Below are 21,082 nucleotides of genomic sequence, written 5' to 3' on the forward strand. Positions count from 1 at the left end.
AAAGAATCCCACACTCTTGAACGTTCCAGAAATGCAATCCTCAATCCCGTCCGATGGGTCGGTAAAAACAGCAAGGGAAGTTCCAGCCCATGTTTGGATATGTTTACTCTGTGGCGCTGTCTGTCAAGCAGAAACCTCTAGGTTGTGCTCTTGGGACCAGCTAGTGCACCGTTAGGTGTTCATTGGAATTTCATCTCGAGGGAGATCATTATACGAACTAACTATGGCACAAGCGAAAATCCACCAGGCTAAAATGACTGAAGCCGCTAATGGCAAATTCAGCAGATCAATGTCTATGGCAGATCGCTCCGGACGACTACTTGAAAGTTTGGACCAGCTGGAAACAAGGTAGGCTATTTTACAGACAGCTGGCCTGAATACTGTATAGAGAAGACAATTCATCCTTGTTGTAAATACAGAGCGCACACTTGTCATTGTAGGCTACTATAACGCTATCATATGCATTTGTTTGTCTAGTTTCTTTAATGAAAACACACGGTATTCGGCTACACAATCTCTATGGTTCCATGCAACAGCTGGTTTAAACTGATTCTAAACATAGAAAGCAGTAGACGGTGCCAGTGGAAGAAGGAAGAAAGTTCTCAGAATACGTGTGCACACTACAGTGCACTCCATGACCGTATCATTTACAACCGTGGTTTATTTGAATATTTTACGGTGCCAGACTGTGTCCTTTTAAAATAACGTCATAACCTTATTTAAACAGCTGTAAAAAAAACACACAAAAAAACATGTTTGATATCAACACCGAGAAACAGTTGTAGAATATGCAATGGGATGAATAATATGATCACAACTTTCTCTGAGTCACGTACTAACACTTACCATACATAACCTATCGAAATATCTCATGACAATGACATCTGTTTTAGGGTGGAGGCTTTACGCGAAGCCGCAACTTCAATGGAACAGGAGAGAGAGTGCTTACTTGATATGATCCAGTCCATAAAGAATAGTGAAGAAATGCGCAGTATTTGTGACGGTATGTGTTTGACAGCCATCAGATATCTCAGGTTGGATAATTTATGCCTATATAGCATACATTTGTTTGAAACAAAGAGACACTTCACTGGTTGAAATTCTTATTTAAAGTGATAGTTCACTCACTGATGTTTTAAGATCTCAAAAAGGGGTCTTAGGTTGAGTCCAAGTCCTGTCATGACTTTTTCAAATCCAACTATACAGCCTACCTCAATCCAAAATGCACGGGAAAGGTAAGCACCATGCAATTCCCCACTATAGGCCTAATCTACTTTAATGGCATAGACAGGAATTCTTCTTGACAGAACTTCTGTAAGGTTTTGGTACTTCTGACAAACTTTTACTTTAGTGAACTGTCCAATGCAGGTCCAATGCAGCCGTTTTTTTAAATCTCAATATCAAATAATTTCTGGGTAACAATTAAGCACCTTACTGTGATTGTTTTCAATTAAAATGTTATATATATATATATATATATATATATATATATATATAACCGCTAATTTTCAGTTTTCCCCTCCCCACTTAAACCACTCCCAGACAGTACTAGCAACATTCTTGGTTGAGAAATTGCTATTTTTTTCTTTTTATATATATATTTAGCAAAAAGAGCAATTTCTCAACCAAGAATGTTGCTAGTACTGTCTGGGAGTGGTTTAAGTGGGGAGGGGAAAACTGAAAATGAGCTGTTATTGGCAGAGGTTTGGAACTCTCTTATTGGTCTATTACCTAATTTAGCTCATGATTTCACAATTTTACAGTATTATTCCAATATATATATATAAAACATAGGAAAATACATTTTTTGACTGCACCTGGCCTTTAACACCAACATCTGATAACACTGTGCTATCTCTCTTTTTCAGGAGAGAGAGAGGAGCTATCTTTAACTGCTAACCGTCTTCTTGGTAGGACGCTGACAGTTGAAATATCAGTGGAAATCATTAGAAACTCCACACAGGAGGATGCGTTACGCAAGGCTACCTCTTTGATTGATGAGATTGCTGCAAAGTTGCTTGACGACATGGGTGGGGCCAGAAAGTGCCTGATGGCACTGCACGCTGCCTGTGTGACCGAGGCACCACCGGTTCCTATCGATACAAAATTCCAGACGATCGTCATCACCTGCGCTCTGGAAGATCAGAAAAAAATCAAGAGGAGGCTGGAAACTCTGATAAGGAACGTGGATAATGCTGAGAAGAATATCAAGATAATGGATCATCAGAAAGTGGATGACTTAAACAGTGCCAATGGCAAATGAAGGCACTCATGCTGATTCAACCCCCCTAACAGCCCTAATTAATAGAAAGTCATAATACATGGGGAGACCAAACTCCTCATTACCATACTATTATTTCCCATAATTAGTGAAAGATAGCATCCGCCCGTCTTCCTGTCATGGCATAAGGCATATGCATATCGTCCGTTCCATATCATTTAAACCTGTAAAGTACTTTGCCTTGAACATTTGAAAAGCCCTTATGACTTCCACTGTATTCTACTACCACTAATGTCACATTCAAACCCTGTCACCATAAATATTGCATATAAAAAAGTATTACACATCTTAACATTACTAACATTGTCACATTATTGTTTTGAATGTCCGTTCAGTTACCTACACACTGCCTTATGTAGTTTCAATAAGCACTCAGGCTGCCACTCATTAAGGCATTTAAAAATGCATCCACATTGTTTTTGTTTAACCATCTTAATGTGATCATTTACATCTTAAGTCTTAATCCTTGACATGTTTTGCTACTGGAATTGTCATTACTGTAAGCCCGGGTCACAACCTAACTGAAAACACAAGGCAAGGTACTGAGATAGTTAATCATAGATATGTTAGGTACATACAGTTGAAGTCAGAAGTTTACATACACTTAGGTTGGAGTCATTACAACTCGTTTTTCAACCACTCCACAAATTTCTTGTTAACTATAGTTTTGGCAAGTTGGTTAGGACATCTACTTTGTGCATGACACAAGTAATTTTTCCAACAATTGTTGACAGACAGATTATTTCACTTATAATTCACGATCACAATTCCAGTGGGTCAGAAGTGTACATACACTAAGTTGACTGTGCCTTTAAACACTTTGGAAAATTCCAGAAAATTATGTCATGGCTTTAGAAGCTTCTGATAGGCTAATTGACATCATTTGAGTCAATTGGAGGTATACCTGTGGATGTATTTCAAGGCCTACCTTCAAACTCAGTGCCTCTTTGCTTGACATCATGGGAAAATCAAAAGAAATCAGCCAAGACCTCGGAACAAAATTGTACACCTCCACAAGTCTGGTTCATCCTTGGGAGCAATTTCCAAACACCTGAAGGTACCACATTCATCTGTACAAACAATCGTACGTTAATATAAACACCATGGGACCGCACAGCCGTCATAACGCTCAGGAAGGAGACGCATTCTGTCTCCTAGAGATTAACGTACTTTGGTGCAAAAAGTGCAAATCAATCCCAGAACAACAGCAAAGGACCTTGTGAAGATGCTGGAGAAAACAGGTACCAAAGTATTTATATCCACAGTAAAACGAGTCCTATATCGACATAACCTGAAAGGCCGCTCAGCAAGGAAGAAGCCACTGCTCCAAATCCGCCATAAAAAAAAGCCAGACTACGGTTTACAACTGCACATGGGGACAAAGATGGTACTTTTTGGAGAAATGTCCTCTGGTCTGATGAAACAAAAATAGAACTGTTTGGCCATAATGACCATCGTTATGTTTGGAGGAAAAAGGGGGATGCTTGCAAGCCGAAGAACACCATCCCAACCGTGAAGCACAGGGGTGGCAGCATCATGTTGTGGGGGTCCTTTGCTGCAGGAGGAACTGGTGCACTTCACAAAATAGATGGCATCATGAGGAAAGAAAATGATGTGGATATATTGAAGCAACATCTCAAGACATCAGTCAGGAAGTTAAAGCTTGGTCGCAAATGGGTCTTCCAAATGGACAATGGCCCCATGCATATTTCCAAAGTTGTGGCAAAATGGCTTCAGGACAACAAAGTCAAGGTATTGGAGTGGCCATCACAAATCCCTGACCTCAATCACATAGAAAATGTGTGGGCATAACTGAAAAAGCGTGTGCGAGCAAGAAGGCCTACAAACCTGACTCAGTTACACCAGCTCTGTCAGGAGGAATGGGCCAAAATAAGCTGGGAAGCTTGTGGAAGGCTACCCGAAACGTTTGACCCAAGTTAAACAATTTAAAGGCAATACTACCAAATACTAATTGAGTGTATGTAAACTTCTGACCCACTGGGAATGTGATGAAAGAAAAAAAGCTGGAAAAAATCATTCTCTTTACTATTATTCTGACATTTCACATTCTTAAAATAAAATGGTGATCCTAACTGACCTAAAACAGGGAATTTTTACTAGGACTAAATGTTAGGAATTGTGAAAAACTGAGTTTAAATGTATTTGGCTAAAGTGTATGTAAACTTCCGACTACAACTGTATGTACTTGTGAAAGACCAGTCCAGAAATAGCCAAAGTAACAGTGAGACCTCATTAGAGACAATGTACCATGTCAATACATCATGAATAGGTATTTCACATGTAGGTGCAAAGTAAGCAACATGAGCACATGCACATACAGAATAGGATACTAGGCAGTCATTTTATGTATCCATTAACACATATTTAGCTATTTTTTTAAGCAAGTCACTGATGTTTTGAATAAACATATATATTCCACTTGCTGAAAGGCATTCTTATTCAGATTTTTTTTGGGGGGGAGAGGGGGGTGGTCTCATTGCAATGTTTATATCTGTTATTCTAACAAACCCCACACAATTGAAAATGTGGTTAAAAATAAACACATTCTTCACATAGCCAATACATTCCAATAATGTTTTTTTTTTAAATGTATAATTACATTTTTTTAATGTGTATGACCCAATGTGGTCATGCTTTAAATGACGTGTCAAACGTGACTTAACCCATTATGTCAAATATTACATAAATCTGTGCTTTATAAAGGGTGGCATAAGCACCTCTTAATAAAGGCCATATAAGTCATTCAATTGAGTCTTCACAAATAGGATTTATAACCCTGTCATACATCTTGGTAGAGCATTGCAACGCCAGGATATTGGGTTCGATTCCCGGGACCACCCATATGTAAAAATGCATTCACGCATGACTGTAAATTGCTTTGGATAAAAGTTTCTGCTAAATGTTATATACTGAACAAAAATATAAACGCAACATGCAACAATTTTACCAAGTTACAGTTCATATAAGGAAATCACTACATTGAAATAAATGCACTATGCCCTAATGTATGGATTTCACATGACTGGGCTGGGGTGCAGCCATAGGCTGGTAGCCAGGCCCTGCCAATCAGACAGAAATATTCCTGTTTCATCAACTTTCCGGGTGGCTGGCCTCAGATGATCTCGCAGGTGAAGAAGCCGGATGTGGAGAGGCTGGCGTAGTTACACATGGTCTGTGGTTGTGAGGCCGGTTGGACGTACTGCCAAATTCTTTAAAGTAGATTCTTCTACTTTGAAGAATCTAAAATCTAAATATATTTTGATTTGTTTAACACTTTCTTTGTTACTACATGATTCCACATGTTATTTCATAGTTTTGATGTCTTCACTAATATTCTACAATGTAGAATATTGGACCTGACCACAACTTCCCCCAAAATGCTGTGCTGCAGGATGATACAAACACTAATGTAAAGTCATTCACAGCAAACAACGTTGGTAGAGCCTTTTTAAATCTTATTCTTTGCCTACTTTAGTTTTTTTATTACGTTTTCTTTGTTTTGTTTTTCCAGGTTTCGGATTTCCCAATTTTTTTTCTGTGTTCATAACAATGCTTAAACCACATCAGAGGATTACTTTTGAGGTCTTGGAAAAATCTAAGAAACTGTGTAATTGGCCTTTAATTCAGTGAGCATGCCCTGCACTTTTGTTTTGTTAGCAGGTTTTCTGTAGCGCAGTAAGCGCACATGTGATGTGATTCGGCTGCCAATGGAATGGGGGGAGTAATCAAAAGCCCACTTGTGCTGCCACTGGGCAGCGAAAAACTAGTAAGTTAACCTTTATTAATTTGAATTTAAATTAGTTTTGTAGTAGTTAAGTGATGCATTAAATTACTGTAGCTACCTCAATCGTTATTTCAAATCATTTCGGTGAGTTCACAGAAATTGCTAGCTATCTGACATTTAACTAGCGAGCATGCTGAGCTAAATACAAATCCCCCTAGATTTGTAACTGAAAGAGTAATATAATAATATGAATTGAATGGAGTTTCCCATCTTCCCATTTAGAGTTTCTGGCGGAGCCAAAAATGCCCTTATCCAGATGATGTGACAAAGGCATTTCCAAACAGACCTGCTAACTTTCTTTGTTGTTCCTTTTAAGGTTGGAACCAACATGGAGTACCTCCAGTAGGAAGAGAGGCAAGAACCATTCGTCTGCCAGCTCAGGGACAAGCTACACTATTCACAGCAATTACATTGCAATGTTCAATGTAATTGCATTGCTGGACTTTTTGAAACTTAATGTATTTGTATTGCTTAAAAAATTTACAAATACAAGGAAATGTATGGTTTAAACGGGTGTTTAATGTTAATTTGTTTTAGCTGTTAGTGATCATTCCCAGTGTTAATACATTTGTGTTTACATCATTAAGCCTTTATGTATCTGTTATGATCAAAGGGGTCTGACTTTATAGTAAGCAGAGCCTCATAGGATACAAGGCATTTATGTATGTGTTATAAATTACCAAAGGGGTCTGACTTTAAATTAAGTACAGCTTCATGCGATATAGTCTTTATGGACGTGTTATGAATGACTGAAGGTGTCTCACTTCAAACTAAGTATTACAGGACAACAGTGTCAATAAATATGTTAACGTTCTGCTGATTTCTCTCATAATTTACATATTACTGTAGGAGTGAGAGGTATTTACATGGGTTGATGGACCTGCAAAGCTTGTGTTTGTGTGTGTGTGTGTGAGAACCAAGATGATTTGGAGTAGTCCAACCTGAGACCGCCGCACCAGGTATTCCTCTTCAGTTCCCATGGAGACCAGGGCTTGATTACATCCTGTTACAATGGCAACAACATTTTGTAGCTGATCATTCAGCGGGGGAGTGGGTGAATGTGTCAAAGACCTGACTAGGCCCAGCACTGTGCGGTATGACTCGTTTTTGCTGGGTGTGTGTTTGTGTACTGAGGAACATGTAACTTGGTTCCAGAAGACACTATTAATTTATTTAGATTGGGAGCTTTCATCAAGGTAAGTGTCTCTTGGGGTAACGTCATGCCCAGGCTATTAAACACACAGCACATAAGCCTGGGATATCAACCATTCAAAGTTGGCCTTAGTGGGAGTGACCATAGAACTCTACAGGAGTGACCTTAAGTAGTGACGATGACAAATACTTTACTCCGTAACACAGTCAAAAAGTCATAACGATGACTAAATCCTGCCCATTACCATGAACCCTTTATAAAGCATGACATACGGTTATAGATGCTTTGTAACGCCTTAATCAGCTGAATGTCATTGAAAGTGAGAAAGATTCACATAAAGATTTACTATCAGCCTTGTGTAAAGTGGAAATTACAATGCTGAAGAAAACAATGAAAATATTTTATTTATGCTATAGACCACCATCAAAACAGATTGTCAACAAAGGAGCAGGTGCAAGTATGTGTGGCACACCTTGAAACACTTTATAACCGTTAAATCAAAGTAATACAAATGAACAAACTAGGTGAGATATACACCTACTACTAAGTGTTACATTTTGTCAGAATTCTGTGACACAAAGTTAAAGTCTGTAGCCTGGACCCAGGTATGCATGTGCCCTTGTCTACTCCATGCTGACAAACAATGTTTGGCATGACAATTCCAGGAGTTGCAGGTTGATGTTTAGGGTTATGAATCTTGCCCTGATTGTAATTTAAGATTAGGGTTAGCAGTGTGGTTAAGGTTTAAAATCAGATTTTATGACTTTGTGGCTGTGCTAGCTAGTGACCACAGCAAAGCTGCCTCCAGGTCAAGATTCATGACAATAAATGCTAACCTGCTAAGGAGTTGGCAAGAAAGCAGAAACAAACTGGCAGATCTGGGTACAAACATTAAAGTTCATGGAAGCAGTATGCCATATTTCAAAAAGCCATCTGCTGAATGTAATAACATTGTAACATTAGAATGGACTACAGTGATTCTCACAACACCTGAGTGAAAAAGCACTTGACCATAGATTTTCTAAGAATGGTAACTGACTGAATTATTAATTAGTCATTATAAACATTGTATTTTCAGGAGACAAAAATAAATCATAACACATGTTTACAAACAGAAACTGTTATAAAGGGATGGAGTGTGATTTACAATATTCACTGAGCAGGCATCTTTAAAACAAAATAGTTATATGTTTAAGAATGAGGATGTAAAGGCATTGGACCGTGGTTCCACATTCCTTCACATGAAAAAAATGTAAAAAAACTAACATAAGGCAAGCATGCAACATTTACTGAAGACATAGGCTAAATTAAGAGTACTTTTTATTTTATTTATAAATATACAGTAGAATGTACTTAGAAACACTGGGGCCATTTTGATTTGTGAAGTGTTAATGGGTAACTAAAAGTTATTATGAAGAGGACAGTATAGAGACAATGAGACTTTCCTGTTCGTCTTACAGTGAAATGAGAGCAAAAATATGTCTTGCCTTAGAAAAAGTCAACATCGGTTAGAGAGAGTGGTAACAGAACATTGTCCAAGCATGATGACTAGGCGAGAAAATTAAGCCATTACAAAGCACTCCTCAGAGCATGATAGTAGTTCTGTTCATAACATTTACATTTACATTTAAGTCATTTAGCAGACGCTCTTATCCAGAGCGACTTAAGAACACTCAATCAAGACACCATTCATTGAGATCTGTTTTCACTTAAAAATAAACATCTGATATTTCTTTAGTAAACAATAGTGTTTATTTCTCCCGAAATTAACATAAATATAAAATGTAACAAATATAAATTGACTCAAATATGAGCACATTAAAGACGTTACCATTGATTGTACCACAGTAGAAACACAAAGCACATATTTAAATGCAGCAATATATAACATGTAAACAATTTCAATTGCTAGTACCCTATGAAAGTGTTCGACCAAATAGTTGGCCAGTTACAATGACCAGTACAAACACCTGTGCATGAATTGTGTGCGCTAACCAGATAAAGAGGGATATTATTGATTTGTATGTTCTGTAGCAAAATCCTCTTCACTGGCTCATCCATCCTATAAGTTCACAACATTGTATAAGTTTGTGTCTCAAGTAGAGGGCCTATTGTGCGAATCTCAAATAGTATTTGGTCATATAACAGCATACTCTTCTAGTCGACTGTAATTCAATATTCTCAAAACTGCAAAATCCCTCCAATCTTTTTCTTACAACAATGAAATAAACATTAGAAACTATTTGGCACTATGTTAACGAGGTGTTAAGCAGCTCATTGTTAAGATTCATATAAAAATACCTTTCAGAAAAGAATGAACAAATATATGTCTGAATCTCGTAGGTTTCTATTGTTGGCTGGTGTTGAGGTGCAAGCATCCAACGCACATTAGTTGCGTCATGTAAAAAATGTTGCACTAGCATTTTCTGCGCATTTTCCCCTAACGCCAGGTTCGGCATTTTAACTGCCTAACATCAGTTGCTTGTGCTGAGGTGGGATGGGTGGCAAGATTTGAGGCGTGTCCTTAAAAACTATTTCATGCAGTGCTATAGGGAAGTTTGAAGACCCACAAAAAGCAGGTGGAGCGGCAGGTAGCCTAGTGGTTAAGAGTGTTGGGCCAGTAACTGAAAGGTTGCTGGTTTGAATCCCCGAGATAACTAGGTAAAATAAACTGTCGATGTGCCCTTGAGCAAGGCACTTATCCCTAATTGCTCCTGTAAGTCGCTTTGAATAAGAGCATCTGCTAAATGACTAAATGGTAAAAATATCTTAACGCTCATGCAATGGCCATTAGCCAAAATTAGTATGAATAAAGCAATTTTAAATAGTCTGAGAGTGCTTTGAAATTAAGTTTTCGCCCTAATGCTTTTTAATTATTCACATACCAGCATTTCGCGTGTTCAAGTAGGCTATCCATCCCCATTTTCAAAGAACACCCCTCGTCTGATTACCAAAGCCACACTCCTCCAAACTATTCAGTCCTACTATAATGACATAACGGCAGATTTTTTGGGAGAATCAGCCTGCAACATAGGCAACGATACAATTGACAGGAGCCTAGTATTTTTGTATAGTCATCAGAATGTTGTGTGTAAAGACGTTTAGACCACGTGTACACAGTGCCATGCAACGAGAAGCCATGTATGATCTCATGCTTCTGACCCGATCCTATTTAGAAACATTGTTTTTGGTTTAACGCATAAAATAGCGTAAAACACACAACTTGAAGCCACCACATATTTAGCCATGGAGCACGTTCTGATTGGCCGGTGAGGGGCCAAACCTCGACACACCAACAACATGTTTGTTCATCAAAACCCAGCTCTTTCGCACCACAGCCAGCTACTGCGCCAATAATTCCAGTAGTGAAAATACTAAAAATATGACATCCCGAACCCATAAAGCCACTGCCAGCACAAAGACTTACCATTGTGTTAGCCTTGTTAAAAGAGAGCCCTTAGTCTTTATTCATGATATACACCGAGTGTACAAAACATTTATGACAGACTGACCAGGTGAAAGCTATGATCCTTTATTGATGTCACTTGTTAAATCCACTTCAAATCAGTATAGATGAAGGGGAGGAGACAGGTTAAAGAAGGATTTTTAAGCCTTGAGACATGGATTGTGTATGTGTGCTATCCAGAGGGTGAATGAGCAAGACACAAAAATATTTAAGTGCCTTTGATAGTTCTTGAGTGTGTCAAGAACTGCAATGCTGATGGGTTTTTCATGCTCAACAGTTTCCTGTGTTTTATCAAGAATGGTCCACCATCCAAAGGACATTCAGGCAACTTGACACAACTGTGGGAAACATTGGAGTCAACATGGGCCAGAATCCCTGTGGAATGCTTTTGACACCTTGTAGAGCCCATGCCCCGACAAATTAACCACTTTCTGAGGGCAAAAGGGGGCAAAACTTAATATTAGGAAGGTGTTCCTAATGTTTTGTACACTCAGTATATTGAACCATATTCCATTAATATTTTAGAACAAATATGGTAGAAAGTAATCTGTATATTTCTTACAATACAAACAGATTGCACAGATGAACAGTCAAATGCACAAATGGTCATCTATAAAAATCACAATATGAACATACAAATACACCTTGTTAGTGAACTAGAATGTAACCCTTCCCTACACCATGTTCAAGGGTGTAAATGGGAGAACCCTGTCACGCCCAACTACTATTTCTCAAAAGAATGAGAACATTCATGCTACAACATAGCGTCTGTGTTGGATTGTAGTACCCATTACAGCCACCAGGACGACTATTGTTACTTTCGCTTTATATTTCATACATCTATCCATGAGAAACAAAGGCTGCACTTGATCTGTAAAGATGCTCAAAGGCATGGTCGTCACAATACTCAGGTGCATATTAGATTTACAGATGTTGGATCTTCATTTGACCAATATTGTCAGAGCAAATATAATCCTGCAGCAACAGGATTTGAACTTTTAGTGTTGCTTGTTCTGTGGTTAGACTATTAGCTGGCCAAAATTAGGCTTCATGAAGTGCAATACTGTTAATATAACTGTGTTATAAGTGCAGATTTTGTGAATTTATGTCCATCATGAAGGTCATTTGCAGGGAAATTCTCAGCAACAAAAGAGGGATCAAATTAAGACCTATACCTGTAGGTTATGCTCAAATGTATAGACTCTTACACTCACACATGGCAGTCAAATCGTACATTATTGTAGGGAATGGATTGATTCTAAAGAAGGCTGCAGCTACCAAAGGGGTTTTTGCTTTTCTTTGTCCTCTGTTTGTTGGGTCGCAAGCTGATGACTTCTCGGCCGTTGCTGGAGTTCTGACTAGATAAGTTACTACTTGTGGTGTTGAAAACTCCTGTTAGGGTAGAGATGTTAAGATGTGTTACAACGTTAATGACTCATTGCTGACACAAAACATTTACAAGAGCACTCTTATGAAATCCCTTGGATTTCTAAGCACGTGTTCTGAAAGCTAAGAAATTGAGAATCATAATGAATACCGCTTTGATGTCATTCAAGCAAACCACACACCCGAGTCCAAATATGCACTTTACATTTCTATATAAAACACATCGTTTTTACTGATGCACAGACATTTAGGCCTTCAAGTTGAAGCCAACTACAACAATTTGGACTGCAAACACAAACATATTTAGCAAAACTGGATGCATTCTAATTTTGCTATTATTCGTTACTGTATGCTATTTAATGTATGGTATCAATCCACAATGGACTAGGATGGGAATATTCTGTGCCCTCCAGCCGAATTGGAGTTGATAACGCAAAGACAGTCAATAGCCTACACAACCTCGTGCACTATTAAGCCATGTAGAACGCCGATTGGCCAGTGAGTGGTCAAACCCTCGTCACACCTAGAACTTATTTATTCATCAAAACATGGCCCTTTCGCGCCACCGTCAGCTATTGCGCTCATGATTCCCGCTGTGAAAATATAATAAATATGTCTGACACACCCACAACTCGAAAGCGCTGCGAGAAGATTTATCATTGCGTACGTTTTGTTAAACTAGAGCCGAGAGACATATTTCTTACTCAAACCTTTTTTAGGCCTTGTTGTATGAATCCCAAATGTTGCATGAATGTTGTCGTCATGTTACCGAATGTAATTGACAAATGAGAAATGTATAGTGAAGATAAAATGGGGAGGATCATAAATGCAAACTATCTTTGCAGAGCTTGCAGTACAAGACAAATATCTCTGTGGCACTGTACAATCCAGTGCCAAAGGTCTGTACTAACTGGAGACGTGACTAACATGGTTATCAGGATGCTTACCAATTTTATTGCTAGTTGTATGGACTACCTCAGGAGCTTCTGCTGTTTGCCGCTTCAGTCGCTGCAGATACTTATCTGCTAGGTATTTAAAAACTGAAAAGAAATTTCATTTTTAAAATAATTCCTATTACATTCTTCCTAACATAACAGTTGTTTACCTGGTCATTTGTACACGTTTTCATTGACTCACCTTCATTGACATTGAGGTCCTCCTTTACGGAGGTTCGGTAAAACCTCAACTTGAGCTTCTTGGCCAGACCTTCTGCCTCCTCACTACAGTACCAGGAGAAAAAGAGCAAGGGTTACTGATCATGTCTAATGTTTGTTATCCTAGCCATGCATCTAGAAATGTTTATTAGTTTATTTATCAATATATCATAACAGACCAAGTTCAAGAAGGAAAATGGGTCTATGGAAGTGTTACTTTTTGATCACCGTGTCATCCAGAAGGTCAATCTTGTTCTGCACCAGGACAGTGGGGATGTCTCCCACCTCTATCTCCACCTTTTCCCACCAGCTGCCGATGGCCTCAAACGACTCCCTGTCGGTGGTGGAGAAGACCAGTACACACGCCTGGGCACCTGGAACACATCATGCGTGGCTCAGTAATGTATAGAGCCATGTCATTGTGGAATGCTCTGCCACCAGAGGTTACTCAGACAAAAAAATGCAAGTTTAGCTTTTTTTTTATTTTTAAACTGATTACAAAAAACATCTTGTATCACAGCACCTCTTCTCTTCTAAAGCTCTAAATTAACTGTACCGTATATAATTATAGGAAGTGTGTAAATAGTATTTTTGATGTCTTGACAAGAACATAAGATAATATCAAATACAAATAAAATAAGAATGATATATTGTCAACAACTGTTCTGTACTCTGTCATTTAGGCCATTCAATGTTTTGTGTGGATCCCAGGAAGGGTAGCTGCTGCATGTGAAACAGCTAATGGGCATCAAGTAAACCTAAACATACACAGGCCAGCTGTCACCACAATGCTAAGAAATGCTGTATCCTCACAGCCCTCACAGTTATTTTGGTGTTTCAAATCAAATAACTGATTTTGTAAATGTGTTTTTATTTTATTTTATTTGTATTGTTCAAATTCCATACACCCCAGTTTGTATTTCATGTGTTAGGAGAGGTGTAGCTGCCTGGGCCATACAATAACAGAAATACAAGATGGACATAATACTAGTTGAATTGTTCCCTGTGAGGTCATCTTGGTGCAGTTACACAGCTGAATCCATACTGAAAAAATATAAAACAATAAAATAAAGTTGGAAAGTGAGAGGCTGTCTTCTCTGGCAGACCCAGTGGAGGAGGATCATGTCCTTCCCAGGGAGGGAGGAGTCTTACCGCGGTAGTAGGCCTTGGTGATGGCATCAAACTCTTCCTGCCCTGCCGTGTCCCACAACATCAATCTCACATCTTCATCATTCACTCTGAAAAAAAAAGGCGATTTCAATACTTGGTATTGTGAGTTTCTCAATGTATAGACAAAGCAGTATCAAATGTATACATTTCTACTTGACTATCATATCAAACTATTCTCTCAGTTCTGCGCTATACGTTACAGGAGCAATAGTCTTTTGAGAGTCAAATATCCTCCACACCTTTACTGTTTTATAAAAATAATGCTTCAAGCCTTCAGTGAGCGAACCTTCATCTGACAATTCTGCCTGTTTTATTCAATGCAGTTAGAGTTTCAATGTTTTCCGGGTTTCTCTGGTATTTCCTGAGAGTATCCATGCTTCCTCGTACATTTTGGCACTCGAGGTAGCCTAGTGGTTAAAGCGTTGGGCCAGTAACCAAAATGTTGCAGGACAGAACCGGAGCTGACAAGGTAAAAATCTGTCGTTCTGCCCCTGAACAAGGCAGTTAACCCACTGTTCCTAGGCCGTCATTGTAAATAAGAATTTGTTCTTAACTGACTTGCCTAGTTAAATGAATGTTCAATTTAAAAAACAAATGTTTTTTATGTGACCGAAGCCATTGTCACATCATATTAATAAACAACTATCTGAATGAAATACCGCTTGACACTTTACATTGGAGTTATGGGTTGGCTTCACATCTGTTAAGCACAAAAACAAGGAAAAGACTGGAAAAAGGAACGTTTGTGGTTTTGGGAAGCAGTTTTAACCTTAGGTCAAATTCTTAAGGACTCTCTTGGGCCAGAATGCAGTTAACTAACAGTTTGTTGACAGATGCCAGGGATCTCTTATAAAATAACATGTTAAGAGAATAAAGAGATGGTCTGTGCAGCCAAAATGCATGTATTTTGATTTCAGTGGTCACTTAGGACACAGTACGGTCCCTGAGATCTCTGGGTATAGCTCCTATTGTATGTACCTCGTCAGATTGTACTGCATATCTGTAAGAGTATTGTGTATTTTTATGCATCTTAATATACATACTGTATGTATATTCCGGATGTGCACGGTTATTCGAATATCTGAACGGATGTTAGCATTTAACACTTATTCATTTTAGTGAGAAACAAAAAGTCTAGGTCTATTTTAACACTGAAAAGGATTATTCTAAATTCAATTAAAATATCCATGTGACATTGTTACATACAAGGACATACTATGACATTTCAAATTATTAATTTAATACAACAAACTTGTCATTGTAGTTTTAATGCCGTGCGCCCCATAAGAAAAACAGTAGCCGACCGGTAGCCTTCACGTGTGTAGCTTGTTGTTGATGTTGGGAACCGAGTGGCGCAGCGGTGTAAGGCACTGTCTCGCAGTGCTAGAGGCATCACTACAGACCCATATTCGATCCAGGGCTGTATCACAACCAGCCGTAAATCGGGAGTCCTATAGGGCGGCACACAATTGGCCCAGCGCCGTCCAGGTTAGGGGAGGGTTTGGCTGTCATTATAAATAATAATTTGTTCTTAACTGACTTGCCTAGTTAAAAAGGTAAAATAAAAAATAAAATGTTGGCCAATCAAAACAGCAAAGAGGCTCAATGTGTAGCAAGTGTAGTGAGACTTCACTAATGCAGCACAAGATGGAATAAAGTTACAGAATTAAAAGTTAGCTAAATTAGAAGGAGTAGGCTACAATGAGCAACCAACAGGTAGGGTTGGGAAGAAAGTGCAGAATGTAGCCTTCATTAGCCTAGCTAGCTATAGCTGGCTTCTCTAGGCCAGGGGTTCTCAAAAATAGCATAGCAGGAGTTTTACTATGACTTGGGCAGTGCATGGGGTCTGTGGCAATACTGCAGGCCACTGACCAAGTCAAAGTAAAACAACGTGCATGCCATGTTTTTTTTATCTCACTCGAGTTGTGGACTGATTAATTTGCTATCACAAAAGGAGTCCCAGGCCCTAAAAAGTTTGAGAACCCTTGCTCTATGCTACTCCAGTCAAGACAGGAACTGTTATATGGGATGATAAATGACATTCTGTCCGCTGCAAGTTAGCTCTTCTTGGCTGTAGCTGAGTTGCCTTGGCTAGTGGCTACTGCATCTCTCTATCCTTTCGGGCGGCAGGTAGCCTGGTCGGTAGGAGCATTGGGTCAGTAACCGAAAGCTTGCTGGATCGAATCCCTGACAAGGTAAAAATCTGTCCTTCTGCCCGAGCAAGGCAGTTAACCCACTGTTTCCTGGGCGCTGATGATGTGGATGTCGATTAAGGAAGCCACCCGCACGCACCTCTCTGATTGAGAGGTTGTGTTAAATGCGGAAGATACATTTCAATTGAATGCATTCAGTTGACTAGGTATCCCCTTTTCCCCTCTGTCTGCTCGCGCCCATCTCACACACTGTTCCCTCCGCAGCTGCAGCAATAGATCGCCAGCCTCTCCCTGGCGCAGCAGTGCTCAGGTTAAAACGGAAGTTTCAAAACCCACATGCATTTCAAATATCTGACAAAAATTCATGATCCTATTCGAATAGTAAAAATATTTCAAACAACCATCCCTAATGTAAAATATGCATAGACACACTAACAATGGGAAATCTCCTTACAGTAGCTGTCTCTCCAGGAAGTCCACACCGATGGTCTTCTTGTAGTCCTTGGTGAAGATGCCCTTGCAGTAACGCTGGATCATGCTGGACTTCCCCACCGCACCGTTGCCCACCACCACCACCTTGATGGCCACTTCCATGTCCTCCTCCAACATGGCTGTGTGTTGCTGGGCTTTCTTCACACTTCCAGGCAGTCTGGTGTTGGTTTAGGGGGGCTGTCACTGGATCACTTAAAACACCTCCTGATAGAGACAACACAAACTGATGTTTTACACATTGATAACATGACTTAAGGTCTGAATATTGTTATTTTCCTCTGCACAAAACCCTTGTCGTTCTGCTGTTCAAACAGCCAAGTCACCAACTGACGAGCCCAGCCCACATAAAAACATCCCTCTGTTTATTCAGCAATATGATGTCTTATGTTTCGATGCGGAGAACACTTTCTACCTCACTGCTCCTCAGTCTACCCATAAAACCCTCACTAGCTGGCCCTCTGTTTTACAGCCGAGTGTAAACATTAGCCAGTGCATCCTGGCTGCAGCCATCTGAGGTAACGTCAGCTGATGGGTTCCTCGTTCTTACAGGCTACAGTCAGCTACACTTAGCTCAGTTACTGCCTCCGTAGGTCTGCTCCCACACACTTTTCCATTAGGTAGCAGTCTGGGCCTGCCTGCCTGGGTCTGGCTAGGAGAGGGTGTAGCTGACGTGGCAGGCATTTAAGAGAGGAGAGGAAGCTGTCCGGGCCTGGCTTGGAGAGGGTGCAGACGTCTGGGCCTGGCTGGGAGAGGGTGCAGACATCTGGGCCTGGCTGGGAGAGGGTGCAGACGCCTGGCCCTGGCTGGGAGAGGGTGCAGACGCCTGGCCCTGGCTGGGAGAGGGTGCAGACGCCTGGCCCTGGCTGGGAGAGGGTGCAGACGCCTGGCCCTGGCTGGGAGAGGGTGCAGACGCCTGGCCCTGGCTGGGAGAGGGTGCAGACGCCTGGCCCTGGCTGGGAGAGGGTGCAGACGCCTGGCCCTGGCTGGGAGAGGGTGCAGACGCCTGGCCCTCGCTGGGAGAGGGTGCAGACGCCTGGCCCTCGCTGGGAGAGGGTGCAGACGCCTGGCCCTCGCTGGGAGAGGGTGCAGACGCCTGGCCCTCGCTGGGAGAGGGTGCAGACGCCTGGCCCTCGCTGGGAGAGGGTGCAGACGCCTGGCCCTCGCTGGGAGAGGGTGCAGACGCCTGGCCCTCGCTGGGAGAGGGTGTAGACGCCTGGCCCTCGCTGGGAGAGGGTGCAGACGCCTGGCCCTCGCTGGGAGAGGGTGCAGACGCCTGGCCCTCGCTGGGAGAGGGTGTAGACGCCTGGCCCTCGCTGGGAGAGGGTGTAGACGCCTGGCCCTCGCTGGGAGAGGGTGTAGACGCCTGGCCCTCGCTGGGAGAGGGTGTAGACGCCTGGCCCTCGCTAGGAGAGGGTGCAGACGCCTGGCCCTCGCTGGGAGAGGGTGCAGACGCCTGGCCCTCGCTGGGAGAGGGTGTAGATGCCTGGCCCTCGCTGGGAGAGGGTGTAGACGCCTGGCCCTCGCTGGGAGAGGGTGTAGACGCCTGGCCCTCGCTGGGAGAGGGTGTAGACGTCTGGGCCTGGCTGGGAGAGGCAGTAACTGGCTAGGAGAGGGTGTAGCTGACGTGGCAGGGATTCAGTCATGTTCCAGATGACTATGTTTTATGGGAACTGATATCATATATCCCAGATCCTTTGGATATGAGCAGGGGAAACATCCCCACTATGACACCAATGACAGATTCAGCCTAAACCTCTTGCCTGGTAATGTGACTGATAATATCACATGTTGGCCTAAAAGTACCAGCTTGGTAGCAAAATAACACTAGAGACTAGCGCTACGGGCCTATCGTTAACGTAGCTACGAAAACAAAACATTGTGTTCACAATGTGAAAAGCTCTGGTTTGACTTAACCTCAACAGACTATGCAAGGAAAGTGTTGTGGATCTGTCTAGGGTTCCACTGACTGCAAACAAAGCAAAGGTAGGCCTTTTTCCTGAGTTTAAACTCTCATAGAGATGTTTGTTATCCAACATCATCTGGTCCTATTCGTAAAGTGGATGATCCAAGCCACACTGTAAACAGGCTGGCTTCGCAACCACAACAAAAGCTACCTTGATGCCTGCTAACCAAACCATGTCCCATTATCCAGACTGTCAGCAAATTGCCAAGTTGTCAACACACAATCCAACACAACACAGACTAACCAAACATCATGGAAGATTCTAGGTAGACGAGTATACTAGGTGACTGGAAAGACCACAGATTGAGTTACAAAGTAGAGCCTCTCCCACAACGTCTCACCAAAGGTAACTGAATACAGAGTTGGCTGTAACTTAGCTGCATGCAAGGACACACCAGCTTCATGTACCATTCACTCCAATTTTGCACAGACTATTGAACTGGCATGCACTTACAGGAATTTAGCCCAAACTGCAGCTGACACAGCAAAGCTTGCCAGAACTGGATGTTCCACTGTATACAAACATATTTCCTTGGCTACATTGACGCTTCAACAGATGTAGCTTAAAATAAGACATTTGTCTTAGAGGAACGTGCTGTTATGTCTAGGCTGCATAGTTAGATTGTTCCGCCTGACAAACGGGTAAACAGGCATACACATCCACAGTGCTTGTGTAAACACTCCACTAAGATCACAACATGACTTCAAACATCAATATACCTATTACGGCTTACTTTAAATCAGTAAATTGGACGACAGTTAATTGACAAATTGCCAGAACATGCACAGCATCTGCTGATTTACAATAAAGAATGGCACTACTTGACATCATCACCAGCGAATGTTTCATGCAGTGAGCTGAGGGAGGATGGGGTCACATAGAAAATGTGGCTTTCCAAATAGTGCTTGAAAAGGTGTTTTTAAATCCACGAAATAAAATAGATTCATGCAAGTTCATGATTTTACAGTAGCTAGCTAATCATGTTATTTGTTCAGAAGCTGTCCAACGCTTAATACAAAGTCTCACTGAAACAAATCATATAATTTACAACAATTGTATAATTTCAAGTGATACAATCGTAACATTGTTTCTCTTACCTGCATCCAGTTACATGACCGTCTGGCTCTTGCAGCTGCAACAGGCAACAAACAGCACGAGACGAAAACAAAATACAATTGCTGCGCAATGAAAGAGAATAGGTCCTGTGTTTTTTTTAATGGACCAAATGAAATAACAAGCTATAATAAAACGTAACGTAGTAACAATCAAATCGTTTCAACAATTTGTAAAGCTAACTTAGCGAGCTAGCCATGTAAGTTAACGTTAGCTAGCTAACGAACGATGGATTGTCCAGTCTCCACGTTCAGCTAACGTTAGCTAGTACGTCTCCTAGCTGGGCTTGCTAGCATTTAACACTCTCGTTTATATCATAAATCACAACAAGAGGAGACGAATATCCACGCTTTTCATCAATGTAACAAGTCGTCTAATCATATTTCACAAAGCGACGACTTGAATTCAATAAATTGTTGTTGCCTTGCTAGCTCTATTTGCTTGGCTCTCACCCACAACTGCAGTCCGGTTGCTATAAACGCTTTTGGTTTCCGATAGCAGATGCGCAGTTCACTGCAACTCGCTGGGTCAGTTTATGAACTACAGCTCCTGTAAAATAAATTAATCTAAGCTGATCTTGAGTCTGTGTGTGGCCAGGCTGTATCGTGAACATCAGGGCCAGTCCTCGACTTTATGCCGCCCTAGGCGAGACAAAAATCTGCCGCCCCACATTTTTTTCTCTCAGCTAAGTCGGAGATAGAGAACATGATAAACTCAGCAAAAAAAAGAAACGTCCCTTTTTCAGGACCCTGTCTTTCAAAGATAATTCGTAAAAATTCAAATAACCTCACAGATCTTCATTGTAAAGGGTTTAAACACTGTTGCCCATGCTTGTTTAATGAACCATAAACAATTAATGAACATGCACCTGTGGAAAGGTAACAGCTTACAGACGGTAGGCAATTAAGGTCACAGTTATGAAAACTTAGGACACTAAAAGAGGCC

The 21,082-nt window shown here is 41.0% G+C and overlaps 3 protein-coding genes and 1 long non-coding RNA gene across 6 annotated transcripts; 2 read left to right on the forward strand and 2 right to left on the reverse strand.

Annotated features, from left to right (window-relative positions):
• The first annotated feature begins 109 nt into the window (after positions 1–109).
• On the forward strand, positions 110–2,578 carry bag2 (BCL2 associated athanogene 2). The gene is made up of 3 exons (XM_071409194.1): positions 110–348; positions 894–1,003; positions 1,869–2,578. The coding sequence occupies exons 1-3, from the start codon at positions 224–226 to the stop codon at positions 2,261–2,263; spliced, it is 630 nt and encodes a 209-aa protein (XP_071265295.1). The 5' UTR covers positions 110–223; the 3' UTR covers positions 2,264–2,578.
• A 3,352-nt stretch (positions 2,579–5,930) lies between these two features.
• On the forward strand, positions 5,931–6,900 carry LOC139580469 (uncharacterized). Its single transcript, XR_011676040.1, has 2 exons — positions 5,931–6,068; positions 6,403–6,900. It is a non-coding gene; the product is annotated as an uncharacterized lncRNA (long non-coding RNA).
• A 4,341-nt stretch (positions 6,901–11,241) lies between these two features.
• On the reverse strand, positions 11,242–20,725 carry rab23 (RAB23, member RAS oncogene family). 3 transcript variants are annotated; one of them, XM_071409197.1, is made up of 8 exons: positions 20,590–20,725; positions 20,122–20,156; positions 17,023–17,264; positions 14,398–14,483; positions 13,463–13,619; positions 13,229–13,311; positions 13,039–13,131; positions 11,242–12,097 (listed from the first exon to the last, which is right to left on the reverse strand). In XM_071409197.1, the coding sequence occupies exons 3-8, from the start codon at positions 17,175–17,177 to the stop codon at positions 11,964–11,966; spliced, it is 708 nt and encodes a 235-aa protein (XP_071265298.1). In that variant the 5' UTR covers positions 17,178–17,264; positions 20,122–20,156; positions 20,590–20,725; the 3' UTR covers positions 11,242–11,963. The 3 variants fall into 3 exon arrangements, with proteins under 3 accessions (XP_071265298.1, XP_071265297.1, XP_071265296.1); XM_071409196.1 differs by having other exon boundaries at positions 20,122–20,202; positions 20,590–20,715; XM_071409195.1 differs by having other exon boundaries at positions 20,122–20,592.
• On the reverse strand, positions 17,710–20,127 carry LOC139580290 (skin secretory protein xP2-like). Its single transcript, XM_071408834.1, has 2 exons — positions 20,122–20,127; positions 17,710–18,663 (listed from the first exon to the last, which is right to left on the reverse strand). The coding sequence occupies exons 1-2, from the start codon at positions 20,125–20,127 to the stop codon at positions 17,710–17,712; spliced, it is 960 nt and encodes a 319-aa protein (XP_071264935.1).
• Positions 20,726–21,082: the final 357 nt, after the last annotated feature.

The sequence above is a fragment of the Salvelinus alpinus genome, chromosome 7, assembly GCF_045679555.1.
Source record: "Salvelinus alpinus chromosome 7, SLU_Salpinus.1, whole genome shotgun sequence".
NCBI lineage: Eukaryota > Metazoa > Chordata > Actinopteri > Salmoniformes > Salmonidae > Salvelinus > Salvelinus alpinus.